The 27,309-nt window shown below is 40.7% G+C and overlaps 1 protein-coding gene and 1 long non-coding RNA gene across 3 annotated transcripts in view; one reads left to right on the forward strand and one right to left on the reverse strand.

Moving 5' to 3' along the window:
* Positions 1-7,799, forward strand: part of LOC111537607 — an 82,009-nt gene extending 74,210 nt beyond the window's left edge. The window contains exon 6 of the long non-coding RNA XR_002730057.2: positions 7,174-7,799. This is a non-coding gene — a long non-coding RNA (uncharacterized LOC111537607). The remainder of the gene's footprint in view (positions 1-7,173) is intronic.
* ANKFN1 (ankyrin repeat and fibronectin type III domain containing 1) overlaps positions 1-27,309 on the reverse strand; it is a 374,035-nt gene that overhangs the window by 58,535 nt on the left and 288,191 nt on the right. For both annotated transcript variants that reach the window (XM_026456748.1, XM_023204555.1), the window contains 4 exons: positions 22,573-22,680; positions 8,524-8,623; positions 8,094-8,226; positions 7,503-7,619 (listed from right to left, as the gene is read on the reverse strand). In XM_026456748.1, the coding sequence (XP_026312533.1) occupies positions 7,503-7,619; positions 8,094-8,226; positions 8,524-8,623; positions 22,573-22,680 (458 nt within the window). The remainder of the gene's footprint in view (positions 1-7,502; positions 7,620-8,093; positions 8,227-8,523; positions 8,624-22,572; positions 22,681-27,309) is intronic.

The following is a 27,309-nucleotide window of genomic DNA, read 5'->3' on the forward strand; positions in this document are numbered from 1 at the left end:
AGGCGCCCGCCACCTCGCCGGCTAGGGTTTTTTTTGTATTTTTTAGTAGAGACGGGGTTTCACGGTGTTAGCCAGGATGGTCTCGATCTCCTGACCTCGTGATCCGCCCATCTCGGCCTCCCAAAGTGCTGGGATTACAAGCTTGAGCCACCGCGCCCGGCCAGGAATTTCATAAGTAATTTTTGACATAAAAATTCATTTAGCAAGATGATGATTTTTTTGCAATGGCCTAATCACTCAGTCATATTTTTTCTCTCCACCGTTTGACTTCTAAATCATAGAGAAGTGGGTGTGGCTTTGAGTCCAGCCCTGTGGGGTACTAATCAGCAGTGTGATATTGGTAAACTGGCTAGCCAAAAAGGAAAAAAAGAAAGAAAAGAAAGGCCTGATTTGTAGCATATGCCAGTTTCAGTGGTGTAAATACTTTTGCTGTAGTGGGATTTCAAACTACCCAGAGTTTGACAACCGGCTTTCAAAATCCCTGAATATTTAACAGTTGGCTCTCTTGGGCCAGTGCAAGTTGGCTCCAGCCTACCATTGCTATTAAGCCTTTACTTATATTTGGTATTGAATTTCAGGGTTGGCTACCACTTATTAACTGTTGGACTTCCGAAAAATTATTTACCCTCTCTGGTCCTGAGTATCATCATCTAAAAGTAAGAGTCTTTACAGCTCAGACAGCTGTTATGCTAATCCTTATCTCAGTGAGTGTTTGAGGGGTTAAATCAAGCAACTCATGAAAAAGTAGTTTGCAAACTCTCAAGCTTGATACAATGTAGGGTGGGGGCTTTCTTTACTGCTCTAATTGGAATCCCACCCAGGCTTACATCTACTCCTTTTCAAGACCCATCCCAGATTTCAACTCCTCTGGGAAGACTTTTCCAACTCTCTAAGGTAGACGTTACCATCCCTCTTTTGTCCCTTACTGTTTCCTGTACAAACTTCCATCTTAGCATGTCTCTGGCTTTACTGCATGTATTAGTGTATGAGTTCACGTTATGAATTCATAGTTGTTTCATCTTTGTGTCTCTGTGTCCCTTGCACAGTGCCTGCAACATGGAAAGAACTCAGTCACTTTTTGTTGACTTAACTGACATTTTGTATTATCATTAAGAGGCTGGAAAATGTGATTCACTTTGGACCAAAGCTGATGGGTAGACATTGATTACGGTGGTCTTTTCACTTAAACAGTTATTATCAGTGGTTCACTATCAGCTGTAGATAGGTTTTCTAAGGAGTTGAATAAGAAAGCACTAGAAGTCTTCTTGAAATTTTTTATTAACATCAAATTAGGTTAGATAGCTGGCTTTGGGGAGAGCCCAATTTAAAAGTAGAATATTATTGTGCAAATAAATTGCAACCATCTTCCATGAGGGAGAATTCAGGGTTCTTTAGGGCCTAGAGGAAAAATAGACCATGTTAATACAGGTCATAATCAAAGTTAGGTGATCTGGGGCTCCTGATGGTCCTATAAGAGCCACCTGATGGCTAACAGGAATGCATCTAGGTTATAACCAGGACAAATCACAGGGCTGTCAATAAGCCCTAGGCAGAGGCACAATATTTAGAGGCCTTTGTTCAGTTTGGGGCGGCACGGACATGGGAAGGTGAAGGAAGTCCAGAGTTGGGATAAGGAGGCCTGAAAAAGAAGAGCAAAATTTTGGGAAAATCTTTTTTCCCCCTTAACAAATGTAAAGAACACAGTATTCATACATTGTTACTTACCTCTTACTCACTAACACTCATTTCTAAAAGCTATGGAGGAGGAAAGTTTAGCACAACCTGCAGTGTCAGAGTTTTACTGTCTTTGGGGGATAAGTAGTTTAGATACCTTTCAATGCAAGAGCAATGTACACTTCTCCCTCTTGGGGCCCTGTATCATTTTCCTAAGAGAAAGAAGAACAATATAATGGGCTCTTGGTCACTTACAGATTTCTCATCTTAATTTTTGTTTCCCAAATGTTAAGATACTTATCTCTCCTCCTGCCTAGGTAATTTTAATTAAGAATAGACTTCTTTTTCTTTTTTACCATAATATAATTTTTTCTCTTTAAAATTTTGCAAATTACTACACAGTAAGATGATGAAGTACTGGAAAGAATGCAGGCTTTGGAGTTAAATAAATCTGGATTTGAATCTACAATCTGCTACTTCCTATCTGTGTAACCTTGGCACAAATAAGCCTTTCTAGGCCCTAGCGTTGTGATCTGTTAAAAGAATACCAATCATAGTACTTTCTCATTAGGTTGCGGAAAAGATTAAATGAGATTAAAGTTTATAAAGCACTCAACACAGTGCCTGGCACCTATTCTGTTAAATAAATGAAAGTAGTCACTTCACTATTATTATTTACTATTACATATTAAAGGAGCTCACTAGAGAGCAGAAACCCAGAAAATAAGGTGCAGATTGCACAGTGCTTGATATGCACTGTGATAAAGGTACGTCTCCTGACTTGGACACAGTGACTAGCCCAGTGACTATGAGTGCAGATGAGGGGGAGAAAGATCATGACTGAGGCCTTTGCGCGCCGTGATAAAATGTCTGAGCCACAATTGGAGGAGTCTAAGTCAGAGAATGCCTTGGTCAGAATCTTTTAGATTGGCTACTCTGGCCAAAGTATGGAGAGTGGATTGGAGGGTGTTAAGATTGGTAGCAGAGGGATGATTTTGGAGGCTTTTGACCTAATTGGAGTATTCAGGCAGTAGTATACAAAACTGGAAAGGAGAGGAGAGTAAAATGAGATGCCCCAGAGGAAAATCAATAGAATTTATTTTTGGTTGATGCCAATCAAACTATGTATAATGCATTTTTACTTTCCTCAGAACATCGTAGTTTATTTATTTAATTTAATTTAATTTTATTTTATTTTATTTTAATTTAATTTAATTTAATTTTATTTTATTTTATTTTATTTTTGAGACAGAGTTTCGTTCTTGTTGCCCAGGCTGGAGTGCAATGGTATGATCTCAGCTCACCACAACCTCCGCCTCCTGGGTTCAAGCGATTCTCCTGCCTCAGCCTCCTGAGTAGCAGGGATTACAGGCATGCACCACCACATCCAGTTAATTTTGTATTTTTAGTAGAGATGGAGTTTCTCCGTGTTGGTCAGGCTGGTCTTGAACTCCTGACCACAGGTGATCCGCCCGCCTTGGCCTCCCAAAGTGCTGGGATTACAAGCGTGAGCCACCGCGCCCGGCCACATTGTAAAATATTTTAAATTAGTAGAGTGATCTAACAAATTAACTATGTGTCAATCCTCAAATTTCTTTTTCTTTCCCTTCAGAAGTTTTTCTGTACCTTATACCTCCCTTCCACCTCTCTTACCTCCCTCCCCAACAAAAGGTGCCTTCAGTATTTCCAGACATTTTCTTTGTAGAGATTAGTAAATAGTTTGGGCAATAGGTCCTACCAAAAAAAGTGATGAAAGCAACTTTTATTGTTGAACTAGGCATATGGAAACTTGGAGAGGAGGACATGCATATAGTACTCAGGCCTTGATGGAGGCACTGTGAAGGTGACCATTTATTGAAGACTATGAGGCTCTCTGGTCATAGTGCAGGACCAGAGAGCTATCCATCCAGGTGGTAACTATGCTACAAAACATTTCTGTGATCCCTTTTCCCTTTGGCTAGATAAAGTTTCCCTCAAGTGTGAGCACCGGGGTACATGGGTTTGGATTGACAGATATATTTATTTATCCAACCTGTACTTACTGAGTGTCTACCACATGCCAGGCATTGGGGATATAGTGGTAGCCAAGACAGACACATTCGCTGAGCTGAGGAACTCACAGTCCAAGTGGATCACTAAACAGATAATAATACAAATAATAAACTCTGGGATTCTGATCACTTTCCTAAATGTAGAATACGAGGTGCTATGAGAGTGATTCACTTAATCAAGGGATCAGAGAAAGGCTCTTTAAGGAAGTATAAAAATTAAGCTGAAACCTGGAGGATATGTAGGAATTAGTAAGGCAAAGTGAGGAAAGAAGGGGATTCCAAGCAAAAGAAACAGCTTGAAAACTAGCAAAGGATACTGAGAAAGACCAGCAAGTCAGAAGAAAATCAGGAGAATGTGAAACTGTGGAAGCCAAGGGATATGCCAGTCTACACAAGGAGTATGGAACCAAGGGTATAAAATGTTGCTTAGTGAAACTGAAGTCATTGGCAAGACTAGATCTAGGTTTTGTGGGGGCCTGAACCATACAATTTTGAGGCACTCTTTAAGACAAAGAATACAAAATTACAAAAATGAAACTAGGTATAAAAGTGAATCTTTATCTAGAATGATTAAAGAAATCTCCTTCTCTCCAGCAAATACTAGAGTGTTTGGAATTCTGGGTCCCCTTTCCCCCTGAAATTTCTTTAGGTAGTTTGCAAGAAATGCTTCCTGACTGCAATTCAGCTTCCCTTCCCTAAAACACTGTGGGTTTCACACTCACAGGGGTCCCGCGCTCATAGCTCATGCAAGTGAAGCGTCCTGAAGCTCCATTTTGGCAGCATCATCTGCCTCTGATTTCTGATGCCCTTAAAGACCAGTTTTATATGCATTACGGTAGCAAAAGTCAGAGAGAGGGTTGAGAACCAATAGGAAATGAAGATGTCAGTGGAGAAAGAGGATGTAGGTAACTCTTCCAAGAAGTTTGGGTGTAAGGAAGAGAATAGTTTGGTAGCTGAAGGGGCATGTGGGGCTATGGGAGGAATTTAGGGGGAGATTTAACTGGAAAGACTTGAGTATTTTAAAATAAAAATGAGAGGGAAGAGATGGGACCCAGAGCACATGTGGAGGAATGAACTTATGTCAGAAAATGTGAGATTTTATCTTCTGAAATAAAAAGAAAAAAAAAAGAAGATTAGGTCTGTGCGAGGAGGTTTATAAATTTGGCAGAAAAAATCATTAATTTCCTTTTTTTTTTCCTTGATGAATTATACAGTGAAATCATCACCTGAGATGTGAAGGAGAGTGTGGGGAAGGAGAAGGGATGTGGGAGAATGAAGAAGGTTTTATTTTATTATTTTATTTTATTGAGACAGGGTCTTACTCTGTCACCCAGGCTGGAGTGCAGTGGCACGATCTCAGCTCACGGCAACCTCTGCCTCTCAGGCTCAAGTGATCCTCCCACGTCAGCTTCCTGAGTAGCCAGGACTGCAGATGTGCATCACCATGTCCAGCTAATTTTTGTATTTTTGCTAGAGATGGGGTTTTGCCGTGTTGCCCAGCTGGTCTGAAACTCCTAAGCTCAAGTGATCCACCTGCCAGCTTCCCAAAGTGCTGGGGGAAGGTTTTAAAATAGTTGCTTTACAGTGTGAGAAAGCAAATTTAGTAGAGAAAGGAAATTGGACCACTAGGTAACATTACATGTGAGAATTGTAGTCATGAATTTAACATAAAACCAGACAGCCCTTTTTTGTGATTATTTTTAATGTGGCAATGTGTAACTACTTTAGACATGTTGGATTCATCCAGGCGTGGGATTTTTCCAAATAAATAATATAGAGGGAAAAAAATAGAATATTTTCAAGGAAGTGATTAAGATGGGCTAAGGAATCTAAGCTAGTCAAGGAAAGAAATGACTTCAGAAGTGGGCTGATGCATTATGAAAAGTGGTGAGGTCTATAGATTTGAAAGCTGAGGAAGTCCAAAAGTATTGTAATGGGAGTAGTTGAGTAGGGTCACACTGGCCATCATTGCATCACTCAGCATCTGACTGCACTGACTTGTAACAGCCTGATCCTTCTCATATTGCTGATATCAGATTAAAGTTCTAAGAAACCTCCAATAAACACATAATAAAGAGCTCCCCTTGAAATTCTAAGGTTTTCCACTCTGTGATCCAGGCATGTCTGGACTGTATAGTAGGGTGATGGGAGGTTCCACTAAGGAGTCTGAGGCTCTTGGGAATGTATTTTATCCTAAAGAAAGAGTAGTGTGAGGTGCAGTGGCATGGGCCAACTCAAGTGGGTCAGTGATGAAAGGAGGAGGCACTTTGAACTCAGCAGTCATCATGGTCTGCTCCAAGAACTGCTTTTTGAGCTGGTAGAGAAGATTAGCAATCAAGAGTGAGTTGAGGCCAGGCACGGTGACTCACGCCTGTACTCCCAGCACTTTGGAGGCCAAGGCGGGTGGATTACCTGAGGTCAGGAGTTCGAGACCAGCCTGGCCCACATGGTAAAACCCTGTCTCTAGTAAAAATACAAAAATTAGCCAGGTGTGGTGGTGGGTGCCTATAATCCTAGCTACTCGGGAGGCTGAGGCAGGAGAATTGCTTCAACCCAGGAGGCAGAGGTTGCAGTGAGCCGAGATCATGCCATTGCACTCCAGCCTGGGCAACAGAGAGAGACTCCACCCCATCCCCAACCCAAAAAAACCCCGAGTGAGTTGAAATGAACAGCTCTGTTTGCTAAAATCTCACCGATCATACAAAGCAGCAAGCAACCTGTGTAATAGAATATATCACAGAGGAGCAAAATTTAAATTTCGGAATTAACCGTAATAGCAACAAAATATTGCAGGAAGTTGAATTATTATTGTGAGGGTTCAAGAAATGACATTCCTATAATTGCAGGTGGGGGACAAAGCCATAGAATTTTTTCTTTTGTTATTATGACCCTATTTTTATGCTGTGACTTACATGACCTGGCCAAACACAGCTTATATAGATTCCTGCTATGCATATTTCTGGGGTTGATGTAACTGCAGATTTGTAGGTAGATACCCATTACTGATAAAGGCTCAGTGATCTCTTAATGGCCCCAATACCATGTAGCAGCTATTTTTTTCTGTGCTAAGATCTACAAATTCACTTAATACTAGAAAACAGTAAGACGAAAACTCAGAAAATCTTGGTTAGAATTTAATGTTACTTCTAGGAGGAGCTCTGTAACCTACAAAGATTGGGGACTTGATCTGATGTGATTGAGAATATGGAAGGATAAATAAATTCAGGCTTAAAGATAATCTTTTAAGAGTTGCTTTCTGTTTGCTTGTTTTTTTTTTTTTTTATAAGTAAGCAAAAATGTCTGTGCTTTACCAAAATCATCACACCAAGAAACTGCTCAAAATATCTGCTCGTCTCTTTTTTCCATCTCCATATACCCATTAATGCATAGGACACCAGAGCAGCAGCAGTCCTTCAAGTGATCTCATTAAACTTCTCTTATTTTGCAGGTGATGAAATTGGGGCCCAGAGAGGAGAAATGAGTTGGCTGATTAATATCAAATCTAGAACTCAAGTCTCCTTACTCCTTGTTTAATGAGTTACTCCTATACACTGTTCAAGAGAGACTCACTTGGAGGAGATTGCTGAAGGTAGTTTTGCTACATGAAACCTGCATACCTACAGGGATGTAACTCCGGCTGTTCAAGAAAACTTCATATTCTTAGGGGTCTGAAAGAGAAGGGAGCCCACCTTTCCCTTTCTAGAAGGGACTGGTAACTGAATTTTCCACGTTCAAAATATTTTCCTTGGGGGCCTGGGTTGAAACCTGGTCCCTTACCTGTAGCTGTGCTGTTGCTGAAAGCATCTTCTGCCGAGTTTGCAGCACTGTGGATGAGGATGAGGATACTGGAACGCTTTGTCTCAGCCACCTTATATCTTCCCACATACAAGACAGCTGCAAAAGAAGGCACACAGTCATGTCATCGTCCAAGCCAGTACATGATTTAGGTTGTGGCATCAAAGCAAAGCAGGGAGAAAGAAATCTGACCCCTGATGTTTATTCTCCAGTCCATTTTCAGACACACACGAAACAACTTTTTGATCTCTGTCCAATTGGAAAAAGATCTGAATGCTAACGAAACGGTCAGATCCACATTTTAGTCTTTGCCAAATGATCCCATAACTCAGAACAGTGGAGACACATTGTGATGGGATGCAAGCCTCTTTGCTTTGAAAATGTAGTGTACACGTTACTTTGGTGCTTTTTTTATATGACATAGGGCATACTAGGGCTGAAAAGGACCTTTGAGATACTTTATTTCTACTCCAAAACTTTGATCACTGGAGACCCCTCAACTAATGTTTCAGAGATTTGTGTGCGGCAACATTGGTACAAAGTAGAGAAAAATGAAATCAGAACTTAGTATACCTTCGTGAACCACAGAAAATCTGGTGTAATAGAACTGGTGTGAGAGTCATCTATTTCAACAATTGGTACTTGGTCTTCACTGGTGACTAAGATATTGTCTTTATAATAAAATATAACGGCTACGTAGAGTCCCCTAAAAAGAAAAAGGAAAATAAAAGTATTGTCCTCAACCATCTTGGAAAAATACTTGTTTTGGACGTGATAAAAGATGAATTTAAAATATACCTAGGAACACACTCCTGCTAAGCATCACAAGTTCACTAGTTACAACTCAGAGAGAAAATTACTGTCTTGCACAAATTCTCAAGAGAAAAGTGAACTTTATTCTTGTGAACACAAAAAAGAAATTTCTACCAAGTTTCCACGCAGAACCAAAACCAGTGCATTCTTGAAAAGTTAAGATTTCCTGAAAAAACTACATAGAACCCACCGTTTTAAGGTCTTCACAAACTTGTTTGAGGAATGGAACAGGTGTTTCAGGCTCCTTGAGACTGACTGCTTGCGGCCTGTGGTTTGTAATTTTGTACTTTCTGGAATGTATTTTAAAAAATACAGTATAAATTCCACTGGGCAGATCAACACTCCCAATTCCGTCTTCCTACCTTCCTGCCTTCCCCTCCCCCATCCCTTTAGTGTCACTTATCCTCAGGTTCATGTAGGGATTCTGCTCGTTCATGCCTATAAGAAGCTCTTGTGGCTGGGCGCAGTGGCTCTCACTGGTAATCCCAGCACTTTGGGAATCTGAGGGGGGCAGATCACGAGGTCAGGAGTTCAAGACCAGCCTGACCAACATGGTGAAACCCTGTCTCTACTAAAAATACACAAATTAGCCGGGCGTGGTGGCATGCGTCTGTAATCACAGCTACTCAGGAGGCTGAAGCAGGATAATCACTTGAACCCAGGAGGCAGAGGTTGCAGTGAACCGAGATCGCGCCAGTGCACTCCAGCCTGGGCGATAGAGTGAGACTCCGTATGAAAAAAAAAAAAAAAAAAAAGCTCTTGTATCTTGAGATGCCAGTGGTTAACTCAATGAACAACTCCTCAAAAATGCTGGAGATAAGTAGTATTTATAACTGCAGAGGAGACCACCTCGGTTTTCTGTTGATACTCTTCGCTTGGAAATTTTTGATTTATTTTAAGGTAGGATAAAAAGACATGTCATCAGCTCCTTTGCCCTTCTCCCTACTCCCGCAATTGCCTTCTGATATTCATACAATTCTCAGTGCTGCTAAAGCATTCCCTGTAAGTCTACATATTCCATTAATTTTTTTCATTATAAAATTATTATAAGCACATTACAGAAAATCTGGAGAATAGAAAAAAAAAAGAGCAAAACCCCACCCATATCATCTCTTCACTTCTATATAACCGCTGCTAGCATTCTGGAAAAGTTTTTTTCTACATTGTGTATGTTGGTTTACAAAAATGGGTGTAGGGACGGGTATGATTATCATCCTCATTATTCAGAAGAAGAAACTGAGGCTGAGAAGTGAAATGAATTGCTCAAAAAGTGAGTACCTGGGAAAACAGACATTCATTAATTGGACAAATATTTATTGGGGGCACTACTATGCATCAGACTCTGCAGCTACAGTAGTAAGCAAATAATTCATTGCCTCTGTTCAGGTCTTCTGCTTATAACATGGAGCTTGCCGTAATAAAGGTAGTAGACTTCCTATAATTCCTATAACAGCCTTAGCAAATAATATTGCGCGGAGCTGGACTACATAATCACTATTGTCGCTCTCATCTTCTATGTAATGAAGGGAAGCTGAGGTTGTTGGCATCACCACCAGACTGCTGACAGACATGTCACTGGAGATGAGAATATGGTCCATATGACTGCTGTTAGGCATAGAAACCTGGGCAGGTGGCCCATGACGGACGGCCAGCGTGTCTTTGGCTATGATTACATAGGAACAGCTGATTGACACAAGCGTTCATGCCAGTTTCAAGCTTGTGTTGGTAATGGTTATTCCTTGCAGAACACAGCAAAATCATTCTTTTTTTCTGACTTGAACATGAGTTTGGCTGCTTGGAAATAATGCTGCTGGGACTTCCAGTTAAATATACAAGAGTGAACGTGTTCATTACATACTGCCCTTTCCCCAAACCTCACTAAAAGCAGAGTAGAAATTAGAAAAGAAGGAAACAACATAAATTTTAAAAGACAAAGTGATGGGAAAGGAGACAAAAGTAAGTAAATTTCAGCTGGAAAGCAGATGGATAGAAATATTTAAGACTTGAGACAGATGAAGTCGAAGGCAGCAGTGGAGAAAGTTCCAAAGTGATCTGATTCATTCCATGGTCTCCATGGACTGCTCGAAGTGAGGGGTGAATGTTAGCTAAACACCAGGAGGATTTGTGGAAGCCTGTTCAAAAAAATAGTTAGACTTCTTGATCTCCTCCCCTGCTATATGACTGGACACATACCTCTTGCCCACTCTAGAAGAAAGCTAGTGGCTTGTTCTCTGGAAATCAAGACAAACAAACAAAAACCCAAAAGAACAACAACAGGCATCTCTGGAGTGGGAGACATCAGGTAGTGTTGAAAATGGGGTGCTGATGATGGTGGCAGTGTACCCCAAATGGGCAGATTTATGCATAAGTTTTTATACATAATATTTCCCTATTGGGTTCTCAAAACACTGGTATCCAAACTTCTACCTTCCAAGCAGGACACTGGAAGAAACTTCTTTGGAAAATTTGACCAGCCTAAGAGAACCTACCCAAAGATTCTGACATTGGGAATATCCCAATGGAAAGGTAGTGCCAGGTCACCTTACAATGAATCCTGTAAGTAAACAGCCCTATGCGTGTGCTCAGAGCTTCCCAATGGCTATTGTTTCCCTTCTCTGAAATCTGAGTATTCACTGAAGGATCACCAGGCAGTTGAGAAAAGCATCTAACATGAAATACAAAGGCCAAAAATTGGTGAACAAAAGACGAACTTACACAAAAGAAAGATTATTCTGAGAAAAGAAAATATAAAATGAAACAAAGCCTGTCATTAATATTCTGAGAGGTAAGAGAAGACTTGCATCCTTATAAAGAGGGTAAGAGTCTATAAAAAGAACAAGAGGACAAAAGAGAGCATTGGCAATTAAAAACATGTTGTCAAAAGCTGAGAAACCTAATGAAGGCTTAGCAATTAAAGCTGATGAAATCTCCAAGAAAGTAAGGCAAAAGGATGTAAGGATGGAAAGTAGAAGAAAAAAGGAAAAGAAAATTAAAGGATGAATGTAGGAGAATCAAAATCTGAATAACAAGAGTTCTAGTAAGATAGAGGAGAGGAAAAGAAGGCAAAGAAATACTTAAAGAAGTAATTTAAGAAAACGTCTCACAATTAAAGGTTATAACTTTTCATGTTGAAAGGACTTTCCGATTTTTTTTTTTGGGGGGCGGAGCAAGATGGCCGAATAGGAACAGCTTCAGTCTCCATCTCCCAGCGCGAGCGACACAGAAGACCAGTGATTTCTGCATTTTCAACTGAGGTACTGGGGTCATCTCACTCGGGAGTGCCGGACAATCGGTGCTGGTCAGCTGCTGCAGCCCGACCAGCGAGAGCTGAAGCAGGGCGAGGCATCGCCTCACCTGGGAAGCGCGAGGGGGAAGGGAGTCCCTTTTCCTAGCCAGGGGAACTGAGACACACAACACCTGGAAAATCGGGTAACTCCCACCCCAATACTGCGCTGTAACACCGGCACACCGGAGATTATATCCCACACCTGGCCGGGAGGGTCCCACGCCCACGGAGCCTCTCTCCTTGCTAACACAGCAGTCTGCGGCAATCTAACCGCAAGGCAGCAGCGAGGCTGGGGGAGGGGCGCCCGCCATTGCTGAGGCTTAAGTAGGTAAATAAAGCCGCTGGGAAGCTCGAACTGGGTGGAGCTCACAGCAGCTCAAGGAAACCTGCCTGTCTCTGTAGACTGCGCCTCTGGGGACAGGGCTCAGCTAAAGGAGCAGAAGCCTGTGAAACGCGAACGACTCTGTCTGACAGCTTTGAAGAGAGCAGTGGATCTCCCAACACGGAGGTTGAGATCTGAGAAGGGGCAGTCTGCCTGCTCAAGTGGGTCACTGACCCCTGAGTAGCCTAACTGGGAGACATCCCCCACTAGGGGCAGTCTGACACCCCACACCTCACAGGGTGGAGTACACCCCTGAGAGGAAGCTTCCAAAGCAAGAATCAGACAGGTGCACTCGCTGTTCAGCAATATTCTATCTTCTGCAACCTCTGCTGCTGATACCCAGGCAAACAGGGTCTGGAGTGGACCTCAAGCAATCTCCAACAGACCTATAGCTGAGGGTCCTGACAGTCAGAAGGAAACCTATCAAACAGGAAGGACACCTAAATCAAAACCCCATCAGTACGTCACCATCATCAAAGACCAGTGACAGATAAAACCACAAAGATGGGGAAAAAGCAGGGCAGAAAAGCTGGAAATTCAAAAAATAAGAGCGCATCTCCTCCTGCAAAGGAGCACAGCCCATCGCCAGCAACGGATCAAAGCTGGTCAGAGAATGATTTTGATGAGATGAGAGAAGAAGGCTTCAGTCCATCAAACCTCTCAGAGCTAAAGGAGGAATTACGTACCCAGCGCAAAGAAACTAAAAATCTTGAAAAAAGAGTGGAAGAATTGACAGCTAGACTAATTAATGCAGAGAAGGTCATAAACGAAATGACAGAGATGAAAACCATGACACGAGAAATACGTGACAAATGCACAAGCTTCAGTAACCGACTCGATCAACTGGAAGAAAGAGTATCAGCGATTGAGGATCAAATGAATGAAATGAAGTGAGAAGAGAAACCAAAAGAAAAAAGAAGAAAAAGAAATGAACAAAGCCTGCAAGAAGTATGGGATTATGTCAAAAGACCAAATCTACGTCTGATTGGGGTGCCTGAAAGTGAGGGGGAAAATGGAACCAAATTGGAAAACACTCTACAGGATATCATCCAGGAGAACTTCCCCAACCTAGCAGGGCAGGCCAACATTCAAATTCAGGAAATACAGAGAACGCCACAAAGATACTCCTCCAGAAGAGCAACTCCAAGACACATCATTGCCAGATTCACCAAAGTTGAAATGAAGGAAAAAATCTTAAGGGCAGCCAGAGAGAAAGGTCGGGTTACCCACAAAGGGAAGCCCATCAGACTGACAGCAGATCTCTCGGCAGAAACTCTACAAGCCAGAAGAGAGTGGGGGCCAATATTTAACGTTCTTAAAGAAAAGAATTTTAAACCCAGAATTTCATATCCAGCCAAACTAAGTTTCATAAGTGACGGAGAAATAAAATTCTTTACAGATAAGCAAATGCTTAGAGATTTTGTCACCACCAGGCCTGCCTTACAAGAGACCCTGAAGGAAGCCCTAAACATGGAAAGGAACAACCGGTACCAGCCATTGCAAAAACATGCCAAAATGTAAAGACCATCGAGGCTAGGAAGAAACTGCATCAACTAATGAGCAAAATAACCAGTTAATATCATAATGGCAGGATCAAGATCACACATAACAATATTAACCTTAAATGTAAATGGACTAAATGCTCCAATTAAAAGACACAGACTGGCAAACTGGATAAAGAGTCAAGACCCATCAGTCTGCTGCCTTCAGGAGACCCATCTCACATGCAGAGACATACATAGGCTCAAAATAAAGGGATGGAGGAAGATCTACCAAGCAAATGGAGAACAAAAAAAAGCCGGGGTTGCAATCCTAGTCTCTGATAAAACAGACTTTAAACCATCAAAGATCAAAAGAGACAAAGAAGGCCATTACATAATGGTAAAGGGATCAATCCAACAGGAAGAGCTAACTATCCTAAATATATATGCACCTAACACAGGAGCACCCAGATTCATAAAGCAAGTCCTTAGAGACTTACAAAGAGACTTAGACTCCCATACAATAATAATGGGAGACTTCAACACTCCACTGTCAACATTAGACAGATCAACGAGACAGAAAGTTAACAAGGATATCCAGGAATTGAACTCATCTCTGCACCAAGCGGACCTCATAGACATCTATAGAACTCTCCACCCCAAGTCAACAGAATATACATTCTTCTCAGCACCACATCACACTTATTCCAAAATTGACCACATAATTGGAAGTAAAGCACTCCTCAGCAAATGTAAAAGAACAGAAATTATAACAAACTGTCTCTCTGACCACAGTGCAATCAAACTAGAACTCAGGACTAAGAAACTCAATCAAAACCGCTCAACTACATGGAAACTGAACAACCTGCTCCTGAATGACTACTGGGTACATAACGAAATGAAAGCAGAAATAAAGATGTTCTTTGAATCCAATGAGAATAAAGATACAACATACCAGAATCTCTGGGACACATTTAAAGCAGTGTGTAGAGGGAAATTTATAGCACTAAGTGCCCACAAGAGAAAGCAGGAAAGATCTAAAATTGACACTCTAACATCACAATTAAAAGAACTAGAGAGGCAAGAGCAAACACATTCAAAAGCTAGCAGAAAGCAAGAAATAACTAAGATCAGAGCAGAACTGAAGGAGATAGAGACACAAAAAACCCTCCAAAAAATCAATGAATCCAGGAGTTGGTTTTTTGAAAAGATCAACAAAATTGACAGACCACTAGCAAGGCTAATAAAGAAGAAAAGAGAGAGGAATCAAATAGACGCAATAAAAAATGATAAAGGGGATATCACCACCGACCCCACAGAAATACAAACTACCATCAGAGAATACTATAAACACCTCTACGCAAATCAACTAGAAAATCTAGAAGAAATGGATAATTTCCTGGACACGTACACTCTTCCAAGACTAAACCAGGAAGAAGTTGAATCCCTGAATAGACCAATAGCAGCCTCTGAAATTGAGGCAACAATTAATAGCCTGCCCACCAAAAAAAGCCCAGGACCAGATGGATTCACAGCTGAATTCTACCAGAGGTACAAGGAGGAGCTGGTACCATTCCTTCTGAAACTATTCCAATCAATAGAAAAAGAGGGAATCCTCCCTAACTCATTTTATGAGGCCAACATCATCCTGATACCAAAGCCTGGCAGAGACACAACAAAAAAAGAGAATTTTAGACCAATCTCCCTGATGAACATCGATGCAAAAATCCTCAATCAAATACTGGCAAACCGGATTCAGCAGCACATCAAAAAGCTTATCCACCATGATCAAGTGGGCTTCATCCCTGGGATGCAAGGCTGGTTCAACATTCGCAAATCAATAAACGTAATCCAGCATATAAACAGAACCAAAGACAAGAACCACATGATTATCTCAATAGATGCAGAAAAGGCTTTTGACAAAATTCAACAGCCCTTCATGCTAAAAACGCTCAACAAATTCGGTATTGATGGAACGTACCTCAAAATAATAAGAGCTATTTATGACAAACCCACAGCTAATATCATACTGAATGGGCAAAAACTGGAAAAATTCCCTTTGAAAACTGGCACAAGACAGGGATGCCCTCTCTCACCACTCCTATTCAACATAGTGTTGGAAGTTCTGGCTAGGGCAATCAGGCAAGAGAAAGAAATCAAGGGTATTCAGTTAGGAAAAGAAGAAGTCGAATTGTCCCTGTTTGCAGATGACATGATTGTATATTTAGAAAACCCCATCGTCTCAGCCCTGTTTGCAGATGACATGATTGTATATTTGTCCCTGTTTGCAGATGACATGATTGTATATTTAGAAAACCCCATCGTCTCAGCCCAAAATCTTCTTAAGCTGATAAGCAACTTCAGCAAAGTCTCAGGATACAAAATTAATGTGCAAAAATCACAAGCATTCTTATACACCAGTAACAGACAAGCAGAGAGCCAAATCAGGAATGAACTTCCATTCACAATTGCTTCAAAGAGAATAAAATACCTAGGAATCCAACTTACAAGGGATGTAAAGGACCTCTTCAAGGAGAACTACAAACCACTGCTCAGTGAAATCAAAGAGGACACAAACAAATGGAAGAACATACCACGCTCATGGATAGGCAGAATCAATATTGTGAAAATGGCCATACTGCCCAAGGTTATTTATAGATTCAATGCCATCCCCATCAAGCTACCAATGAGTTTCTTCACCGAATTGGAAAAAACTGCTTTAAAGTTCATATGGAACCAAAAAAGAGCCCGTATTGCCAAGACAATCCTAAGTCAAAAGGACAAAGCCGGAGGCATCACACTACCTGACTTCAAACTATACTACAAGGCTACAGTAACCAAAACAGCATGGTACTGGTACCAAAACAGAGATATAGACCAATGGAACAGAACGGAGCCTTCAGAAATAATGCCACACATCTACAACCATCTGATCTTTGACAAACCTGACAAAAACAAGAAATGGGGAAAGGATTCCCTATTTAATAAATGGTGCTGGGAAAATTGGCTAGCCATAAGTAGAAAGCTGAAACTGGATCCTTTCCTTACTCCTTATACGAAGATTAATTCAAGATGGATTAGAGACTTAAATGTTAGACCTAATACCATAAAAACCCTAGAAGAAAATCTAGGTAGTACCATTCAGGACATAGGCATGGGCAAGGACTTCATGTCTAAAACACCAAAAGCAACGGCAGCAAAAGCCAAAATTGACAAATGGGATCTCATTAAACTAAAGAGCTTCTGCACAGCAAAAGAAACTACCATCAGAGTGAACAGGCAACCTACAGAATGGGAGAAAATTTTTGCAATCTACTCATCTGACAAAGGGCTAATTTCCAGAATCTACAAAGAACTCAAACAAATATACAAGAAAAAAACAAACAACCCCATCCAAAAGTGGGGAAAGGATATGAACAGACATTTCTCAAAAGAAGACATTCATACAGCCAACAGACACATGAAAAAATGCTCATCATCACTGGCCATCAGAGAAATGCAAATCAAAACCACAATGAGATACCATCTCACACCAGTTAGAATGGCAATCATTAAAAAATCAGGAAACAATAGGTGTTGGAGAGGATGTGGAGAAATAGGAACACTTTTACACTGTTGGTGGGATTGTAAACTAGTTCAACCATTATGGAAAACAGTATGGCGATTCCTCAAGGATCTAGAACTAGATGTACCATATGACCCAGCCATCCCACTACTGGGTATATACCCAAAGGATTATAAATTATGCTACTACAAAGACACATGCACACGTATGTTTATTGCGGCACTATTCACAATAGCAAAGACTTGGAATCAACCCAAATGTCCATCAGTGACAGACTGGATTAAGAAAATGTGGCACATATACACCATGGAATACTATGCAGCCATAAAAAAGGATGAGTTTGCGTCCTTTGTAGGGACATGGATGCAGCTGGAAACCATCATTCTTAGCAAACTATCACAAGAAGAGAAAACCAAACACCGCATGTTCTCACTCATAGGTGGGAACTGAACAATGAGCTCACTTGGACTCGGGAAGGGGAACATCACACACTGGGGCCTATCATGGGGAGGGGGGAGGGGGGAGGGATTGCATTGGGGAGTTATACCTGATATACATGATGAATTGATGGGTGCTGACGAGTTGATGGGTGCAGCACACCAACATGGCACATGTATACATATGTAACCTGCACGTTATGCACATGTACCCTAGAACTTACAGTATAATTAAAAAAAAAAATAAATAAATAAAAAAAAAAAAAGAAAGGACTTTCCAGGTGCCCAGTATAACAGACAACAGATGCCTTAGTACATCACTGTGAAATTTTAGAACATTGGAGTCAAAAGAAAACTTAAAACCTTCCAAATAGGGGGAAAAAGGTTTCATATAGAACCTCTGGAATTAGAATGACAACAGATTTAGTCCTGAAAGCTGGAAAACAACGAAACAATACCTTCAAAATATGAAAAAAAGGATTTCAACCAAGAATTCTATACTCATCCAAAACCTTGAATAAATGTTAAGTAGAATAAATACACTTTTAGATATACAATGTCTCCAAAAATTAGTTCCCAAGCCCCCTTTCAGGATGCTGCTAGGGGGAAAGCTCCACCATGCGATACAGAAAGAAGGAACCCAATACTGGAGAGTGAGAAGAGTCCTCAATACCGTGGTAAAAGGCAATCCAAGGGTGACAGTTGCACACTAGGCAACCAGTGACCAGTCTAGACTGGAGCAGGACAGATGACTCCATGAATGTTTCCTTAAGAAGAGGCAATAGAAACACCTAAAGCATCTGATTATATTGAGAGAAGACTGATCCAATTTGAGAATAGTTTGGGGATTAATTATTATAGCCATATAGAAAAACAAGCAAATGCACAATAAATGATTATTAACTCAGGGAAAACAAAAAGCTATCCAGGAAAGAAAAATAATCATATAATTTATCATTATAATGTAAATAGTAAATACTGATCTTACTAAAATTCAATATACATATATTTGGAGATTGAGAAGATAGGAACTATGCATGCAAAGAAGGGAAGGGTAGGGTAAAAAGAGATGCATCATTACTTTCTTTAGTGAGGTAATGACTAAAACTGAAAAACATAATTAGAAATATGAGCACGTTATTTAGAGATATGGGGAAAATACTAAAAGAATTAGCTAAAGGTTAAGAGATTATCTTTGGGGAGGAAAAAAAGGAAGAAGGAAGAAATTGCTTTTAAGAAAATAATAAAACTGTTTTAAGTGTTTTACTGAAGTCATTCAATCCTTAAACAATGAATGAATGAGGTAAAAATAATTATTATCTGCATTTTAGAGATGAGAGAAATGAAGCACAGAGCTGTTTAGGCAGTTTGCTCAAGGTCACACAGCCAGCAAAAGTAAAAGTACAGCCCAGATTTGAACTCAGGCAGTCTGGCTTCAGAGACGCATTATAGTTATATATAGCTTACATAAAAATGAAGATTAAACTAAAAAAAATCAGACTAAAAATAAAAAGAGAAAAATAAGAAATACTACTACCAGCTGGGAAAAGGGCACATGCAAGCATTAAATATTCTAGGTCTGGTCACATGGTAAAACTGTACTTTGGAGCCCTTGTGGTTGAATGGGGCCATGTGACCACCTCTGGCCAATGAGTTTTGGGTGTAATAACATGCAGAAAGTCTTGCCCATATGAGACCTTCAAGAGTTTTTTTCCTCTCTCCTATGGTTGCTAGCAAATATTTCCAGAGAGAGGATGATACCAACACAGAAGGACTCTCGATCAGTGGAAAATGCATAGCATGAGGGAGAGAGAAAGGTTTGGGGAATCATTTGGTTACTGTAACATAGTAGGGTTCACCTTGACTGACACATGGTCTAAACTAACTTTTCTCCTAAGAACCTTGCGGCTTCTCTACTGTACTTCTCTGCTTGGTTTGGAGCTCTGGAGCAACAGTTCATTTTCTGTACTCTGAATGCAGTAGTTCCCTAGCTTGTAAGTGCATGGAGCATAGGAGTTTACTTCATTCATGTTGGCATGTCTAACCCCTACTATGTGACCTACAAATTACATAGTAGGCAGGGTTTCAGTTAATATTGTTTTGCAGGTTGAATAATTGGATAATACTATAAATTCATCCCTATAGGATATTGCTATGATGAACACGATTGCTGTTTTAATATTGTAATTCATTATGTATGTCAGTGTACTCACCTTGTGAACAATGAAGTTAGCTTAACATCTCTCTTGAATTTTCATCCCAATGCTAAGCATGCAGATCGGCTTTGGCCAGTTCTTTAGCCAAAATGCAGAAATTAGTGTAGATGTTGGTACCTCCTATTTAGGAGTTTAGTAGGAGAAGTGATTTTTATTATTACTCCCATATTTGGAATATGTTGTATAGTTAGTGAGTCATTAAAGGGTCATTACAGTTCAGTTACCAATTACACTTCAATTCTAGGGAATATCCATAAAGTGCTGAGGATGGAGAATGGCTCCATTCTCAATGGGAGAAAAGTAAGTCATAGTTTGCCAGGGAAAGACTGCGTCAGGTGAATTTAATGCACGTAATTTACTCTTCATAGCAATCCTGCAAGATAGGTAATATTATCCTGACTTTGCTGATCAAGAGGCTGTGGATCAGAGTGGTGAAATGCTCTTCCCAGTAATGAATAGCTTGTAAGTGGTAGAATTGGAATCTGAAATAATTACTTTTTCTAATTGTAAAGTTGGTAAAAGTTTATGTCCCCAAGAAACCACATAGTATTTCAATGTATTTGAATATTTTAAATAAAAATTTTGTAATAATAAAAATAATAAATAATAATTTGGCAATTCTTTGTAAGCAATACTTATATTATCCTTCATTTATCCTTCTGCACTTAGGGTTACGTTAAATCATCTTAGATTCATTATTTGTGTGTGTGTGTGTGAGGTAATTTATTTTGGCATATTATAAGTCATCATTTCCCAAAATTTGTGCTTTGGAATACCAACACTGTGAAAAAGTTTTACATGGCTAAAGAAGTTTGGAAAATGCTTGTTTAAGCAAATGTGCTATGTCTCTTTATTCGAGTCTTTGATATTCTAAAGTATTTTTTAAATTTCTAAGAGAAGATGTAGAATTCAGCATTTCCAAAACTTACGTGACAAGAGAACCTTTTTCAGCTGAGCATATTATTGGACCACTGACCTTTGGAACATATTTTGAGCACTGTTTAAGTGTCCAGAGTATATTTCATATAAAATATATTCTTCTTTGTTGGAAAGTTCTACCTCATGCCTTACTTAAATCTTTCCTGATATTGTGTGCAGATTTACATTCCTCTGGGGGAAAAGCATGTACATGACAGAAGTTGCATGGAAACTATAGAAACGATTGGGCCATCTAGGCAATCATTTTTTGATTATTAGATAGGAATCCAGTGGTAATGGAGAGAGCATGAATCCTCAGACAGTATTACAAAAACTCTCACTCTCATGAGTAGTTTCAGCTTTTCCCCTTCTGATCAAGACCAAACACACAGTGGTTTATGAATTTCCAAGAATCATCTGTCCACTTGCTTTGTTGCCTTTGCTGTCACACAGGAACCAATGGGCAGGGATGTGATGGAGAGGCAGAAGATGAGAAAGGAGCTTTGGTAACAACTGGCCTGGTTAAATGAGCCCTCAATAACCAAAAACTAAGTAGGCTTTGGTCAGTGTGGAATACACTGAAGGTCCTGGTCTGGGTAAAGACTTCTTAGAAATCTGGGAAGGGAAATCCCACTTGGGTTTCAGAGCTACTCCGTGCATATTTACATATCCTAATGAACTCATCACTAGAAGAATATTATTTTCTTGCAAACACTTGTCCTCATTTCTAGCTAGAGCCTACATTGCTGAAGGACCCTACTGTGATAGCTATGTAGTAACTGGCAACAACCTTTTACTAACACTCAGTATGATTTCTCTATAGCAAGCTCAAACTCGGTGAGTATCTCTTAGTTTCAATTGTGGATTTTTTTTTTCTTTTAAAAAGTTGTTATTTTTAGAGACAGAGTCTTGCCCTGTTGCCCAGGCTGGAGCACAGTGGCATGATCAAAACTCACTGCAGCCTTGAACTCCTGGGCTCAAGAGATCCTCCACAATAGTGGATTTCTTACCCAGCTGTTTCAGCAGTGCCCTAAATCTACAGAGCACAATGCAGTTAGAGATCTGATGGGGGCATGGAAAATGAAAACTTTATGTAGGCTTTAATTCTCCAAATAAAACTAAGTACCTCTTCCACGAATCGTTACACAGATCAGAAATCTGACCCTGTCCCAGTTGAGCAGCCCGAGTAGAAAAGAAGCTTTTAAAGCCTTCTCAGAGATTCTCTGGGTGTAGCTGGTAAAAGTCTAGGGAATATGTGCTCTACTTTCCTGTGAGCAGTGGTGCAGAGGAAGATTAAAATTCAGGAGGAGGTTACAGTTCAGTACCCAGTCCTGATGTAAGGGTGCCGGACAAAAATGAAGTGTGTCAGGAAGACTGGACTTAGAACCAGAAAAATCCAGCTTGAAGTCCTGATTCTGTCTTTTCCTGGCTTTGTGACCTTGAGGAACACCACTTAGCCTCAGTGGTAATCGCCAAAATGAGGATGAACATGAGATACTGGGTGTGAGATTGCATTGTAAACTATATTATTAATAAATATGGAGGTTTATTATTATTGTTGTTATTATAATTGGTTGGGTTCCTATAGGGATACTCAGGGGATTTTCCTTGGAGGCAAAATGTTTTTGGGTGAATATCCCAAAGAGCTAGCCCCACTGAGGAGTCTTGTGAAGGGACAATTCCGAGAGAAGGGAACTCATGGCAGCTGCTGTTTTTCTTGTGCTTGTTTTCAAACCGTTCGGAGAGAGGGAGAGGGAAAGGAAGGGAGGGAAGGAGAGAGAAGTCTCTTCTGAAGGGTTAAAGCAAGATAGTGCTGTAAAGTGATTCCAGATGTACAAATATTAATATCTCTCTCCCTGATGAATGAGAAGGTATGACCCAGTTAGGAAACTGCTAAAATTACCGGCGCCACCGAGACCTCAGCTGATGGCCCGGCACAGATTTTTATCCTTACCCCGGCAACTGTAACGCTGATGAAGGGCTCGGACCTGCTGCAGCAGACCTTCCAAAACTTCACTCTGTCCCTTGTGTCTGGGCTCTCTGTCGTCATAGTCTTTCCAGTCTATTGAACAAAAGAAATAAACATAGTGAAATTTTAAAGCAGGGGAGGCCTCTTCCTTGCCCTGCCTCAGGAGCCGGAGTTTTGCTCATACTACCCACAGACTCCGCGGATGAGTATCCTGCACATGCAGAGCAAGCAGGAGATGCTAACGATTTGGAAGCTGCCATTGTTCAGAGCTCTATGCAAAACAGTAATTGTGGTTGGTTTCTTGTGTCGAGCAGTCTTAGGGCAAGAGAAAATGGTAATTGAAGGCCAAAAGAAAACAGGAATTTGGGAGTCCAATCTCACCTCTTCCAACCCTTTCTCCCCTTTTAGCCTTCTATATCCTAACCAGTTCCTCTGCCATCTCTCCACTGAGCACCCCAAGTCTCAACTGGATTTTCACAGTAGGAAAGAAAGGGGTGGGAATGTGCAGACTAGATGAAATCCACAGTCCCAGTGCTTTTATTGTAGGTTTCACACTTTTGGCCAAATTGACATTTCTTTCCAAGGAAAGAGCCCATGTCAGATGCCAAGAAATGGAAATCTACATTTTGCTCTAATGAATGTCTGCTTTGGTTAGCTGGCACAGCAGCCCCTGCACATACTCTGAGCCACCAACCACCCTGTCTGCTCAGTCTCTAAATATACAGTATTAGCTTACAAGGCAAATTTAAATTGCAATACCCACTGAGATTTTTCTCCCCCTTCTGTTTTCATTCCGTTTAGCTATAATGATATCAAGAGTAATAACCCATATGGGACTAATGTCAAGATTGTAATTCTGCTGTCTCCAACTCTTGATTTTTTTTTTTTCAGCAGGTCAGTCATTTCAGAGTCCATCCCTTCTTCCTTCTATTTTCTTTCCTCCAGTTTTCCTTTCTGGAGGAAAAAAATAGAAAGCAGCAACTTAACGTCCTTCTTAGTGGAGATGCTTTTGGTAAAATTGCTAGTCATTCTTCCCCAGAAAAGCCAGTTAGTTCATGAGTGTATCTTGGGCTTAAATTCTAGTTGAACAAGTTTCAAACTCCTTCTCCCACAGATTTATTTTAAAACATGGGGTCTCTTTCAATCAGAAACTTAAATAGATGTCATGACAGTTAAAGTTATGTAAAAGCATTCCATAGTGGTTCATCCAAGGCCCGGGCATATAGCATAGTTAGGAGGACCATGGATTCTGAAGTCAGGTAAACACAGGTGTGAATCCTGGCTCCTCCAATTCCTAGTTCAGTGTCTGCAGGCAAGTTACTTAAACCAACAGGGCCTCTACTTCCTAACATGAAAAAATGAGGATAGTATCCACTTTGCAGGATACTTGTGAGGATTAAATGAGAGATATCTTAGGTATCTGGCACAATGCCTAGTACATGATAGGCATTCTGTAAATACAACTTAAAAGGAAGGGAATTCATGATGGAAACACCATTTCTTACCCTATCAGATGATTACCTATGAAGAAGGGGGCCTCAGCGATTTTCTGATCCTTCTTCCTTTCCACCCTCCCCCATGTACCTGTCTTTATTTTACTTTTCAGGAGACTGGGACTGATATAACCAATCCAGTTGTATATGACTCAGCTTTTTAGTGGCACAGCCAGGGCAATAATAACATCTCCTGACCCTCAATATATTGCTCATTTCATATACCATGGACATGCTTTTTATTTTTCTATTTTCTCTTGGGAAGGAAGGTCAGAAGCTTGGTTGGCGTTTGTGTGATGTGGCTTAATTGTGGTCAATGCTGGAGACAGGGAATTGGCATAGGTACCTTTTGTAGAGTCTTTGTTCCTTGTGGTCAAGAACCATGACTTAATTTCTCTTTGCCTCAGATTTTTTCTTTGTAAAGTGAGGTTTTTCTTTTCCTTTTTTTCTGAGAAACAGTCTTTCTCTGTCACTCAGGCTGGGGTTCAGTGGCACAATCTTGGCTCACCACAACCTCTGCCTCCCAGGTTCAAGTGATTCTCCTGCCTCAGTCTCCCGAGTAGCTAGGACTACAGGTGTGTACCAGCAGGCCCGGCTAACTTTTGTAGCTTTAGTAGAGACAGGGTTTCACCATGTTGGCTAGGCTGGTCGCGAACTTCTGACCTCAAGTGATCCACCTGCCTTGGCTTCTCAAAGTGCTAGGATTACAGGCATGAGCCACCGTGGGCCTGGCCTGTAAAGTGAGGTTTCTGTTTTTGTTTTTTCGTTTTGAGACGGAGTCTCATTCTGTTGCCTAGGCTGGAGTGCAGTGGCGCAATCTCAACTCACTGCAACCTCCGCCTCCTGAGTTCCAGTGATTCTCCTGCCTCAGCCTCCCTAGTAGCTGGGACCACAGGCGTGTGCCACCACGCCCAGCTAATTTTTGTATTTTTAGTAGAGACAGGGTTTCACCATGTTGTCCAGACTGCTCTTGAACTCTTACCTCAGGTGATCCACCCGCCTCGGCCTCCCAAAGTGCTGGGATTACAGGAGTTTTTAAGTCTCTTTTTAGTTTGCCTGAGGTTTAAGAAAACAAAGCACCATCTGGGGCACAGAGTAGACTCATTAAATGTTGGTGAGGTGTTGTGAATAGAAGCATGATGGTGTTCAGTTAGGATAAGATAGGAAAGGATTTTTACTGGGAAGTTAAAAAATGTTTGAGGAAATAAACACTCGGTATCCTTTAGATCATTTTTAGCACCCCCAGAATTGAGGCACAGTGAGAATAAACGTTGCTCTCATAGATTCCCACAGGCCATTAGGAGTTTGTTCTCTTAGTTGGATGAATGCATCTGACGTGCTCATGATCAGATAAGCAAGGTTGTGTGTTTGAGTAAGACTCCTAGGTGGCTGAATTACTACGCGTCCCTGAACATGCTAATGCATTCTAAGGAGTGTAACTGCTGCCATCAATGAGAGGAGAGCTGAAATAGGCCTGTCTCTTTCAGCCCTATTACATCAGAGGCGAGCTCCATCTGATGACTTTATGATACATTAGAAAATTGCTAATGCTAAATTGCAGCCCGAGCGAGCACTGGACATAATGCCAAGGTTTTTGGAAAGAATGAGTTTTTCTCATAGATGTTTGGAAGGTTCTGACGACTACATAAAATAGGAGACTTTAGGGATGAGGGAGAAAATTGAAAATATATTAAGAAATCAGGAACCTGACAGGAATAAACTTAGCGTGGTAGGAAAAGAGCAGATTGTGCCACATAATACAGCTCACTGTTCTGGTAATGAGACACTTCAACTGCAACACAATGCCGAGCTTACATTCACTGGCGATATCGGGATTTTCCTGATCGTAACTCAGACAAGCCTGTCTGGGTCCTTTTCTCTTATTATGTACCATACCATATAACATAAGTCTATAAAAACACATTAAGGCCTTTTGTGAAAATATTTAAAAAAAGTTTTTATAGCCTACTGGAACATATTACCAAATTTCCAATTACCCTGTCATATTAGAATACATTGTCCTCTAGTAAATATCTGAATACCGATATATGTTACATCACAATGTCATACTCTGTTTATAAATAGGAGTGTTTTTATATTGTTCCTCCCAAGCGATAGGGCATGTCTGCAACAACTATAACCACATGCTAGGATTTCAGTTCTTTGCCAGTTATCCCTACTAATCAAACGTATCATTTTAGAAAGTGGTGGCTATTTGATATGTTAATTACCAGTTAATAAGTGACTCCTCCCAGTGCTGAACAACTATTGTGGTCATTCTGGAGACAGCACCTCAAATGGGCTGTGACAGATAGTGTCTGAATGGAACATGCAGCTTATAGAAACTGAACCTCTGAACTTTATCAGCAAATGCATCTGTATGGAGATCAGAACTTGCATTTGGAGTGGGGCTCCCCACCCACCTCCTCACTTTCAGGTCAACTGAGACTAGCATTTTTGTGCATTTTTTGCCCCTCCCATAATACACACACACTACTGGCCATCCCCAACATGAGATTGGTTCCTTTTATCTTAATCTTAGAATCCCCAGTTTGTGTTTCTGGCAAATCATTGGTAAAAAGACAACTAGAAATAAATGACTAGAAATAAAAAGGTGACTAGTCCAAATAAGACTAGAATGAAGAAGTCATCAAATGCCAGGAGAGTCAGGGACCTTAGGGATCTCAGGCATCGGTGGTCCAAGGCCCTGTCTGACCTGGTGTAGTTATCTGAATCCGCCAGAGATGGTAGTCAGGCATGGATGGTTGGCTCTTAGTCTGCCCAATAGCAGGGCAGTAGTTACTGTAGCATCGGAGACATGCCAGAGCCTTGACCAATTCAGGCTAGAATCCTGGTTCAGCCATGTACCAGTGTTGTGACTTTTGGAAAGGCAACATCTCTGATCCCCAGTTCAGATGCTGGGCTCTGTATATATATGCCTCTACGTTTATAGTTCCCTCATAAGTAAAATGAGCCTAATAATAAAAATCACCTTGAGAGGTACGTTAGGAAGATTAAATTAGTTAATCCATATGAGGTACTTAGATTAATGACCTCCATATAATGAGTCTGATAAAGGTTCTCTCCAATGCTGATAGAGATGCAGATGATAGTGACAATGATGCTTAGTTACAAGACAGAAATAATGATGAAAGATTGCTGCAAGGATTAAGAGATACTGAATGTGAAAGCCCTTTACATACTGCCTGATTCATGGCTGATCTTGAGT

The sequence above is a fragment of the Piliocolobus tephrosceles genome, chromosome 16 (assembly GCF_002776525.5).
Source record: "Piliocolobus tephrosceles isolate RC106 chromosome 16, ASM277652v3, whole genome shotgun sequence".
NCBI classification, from domain to species: Eukaryota; Metazoa; Chordata; class Mammalia; order Primates; family Cercopithecidae; genus Piliocolobus; species Piliocolobus tephrosceles.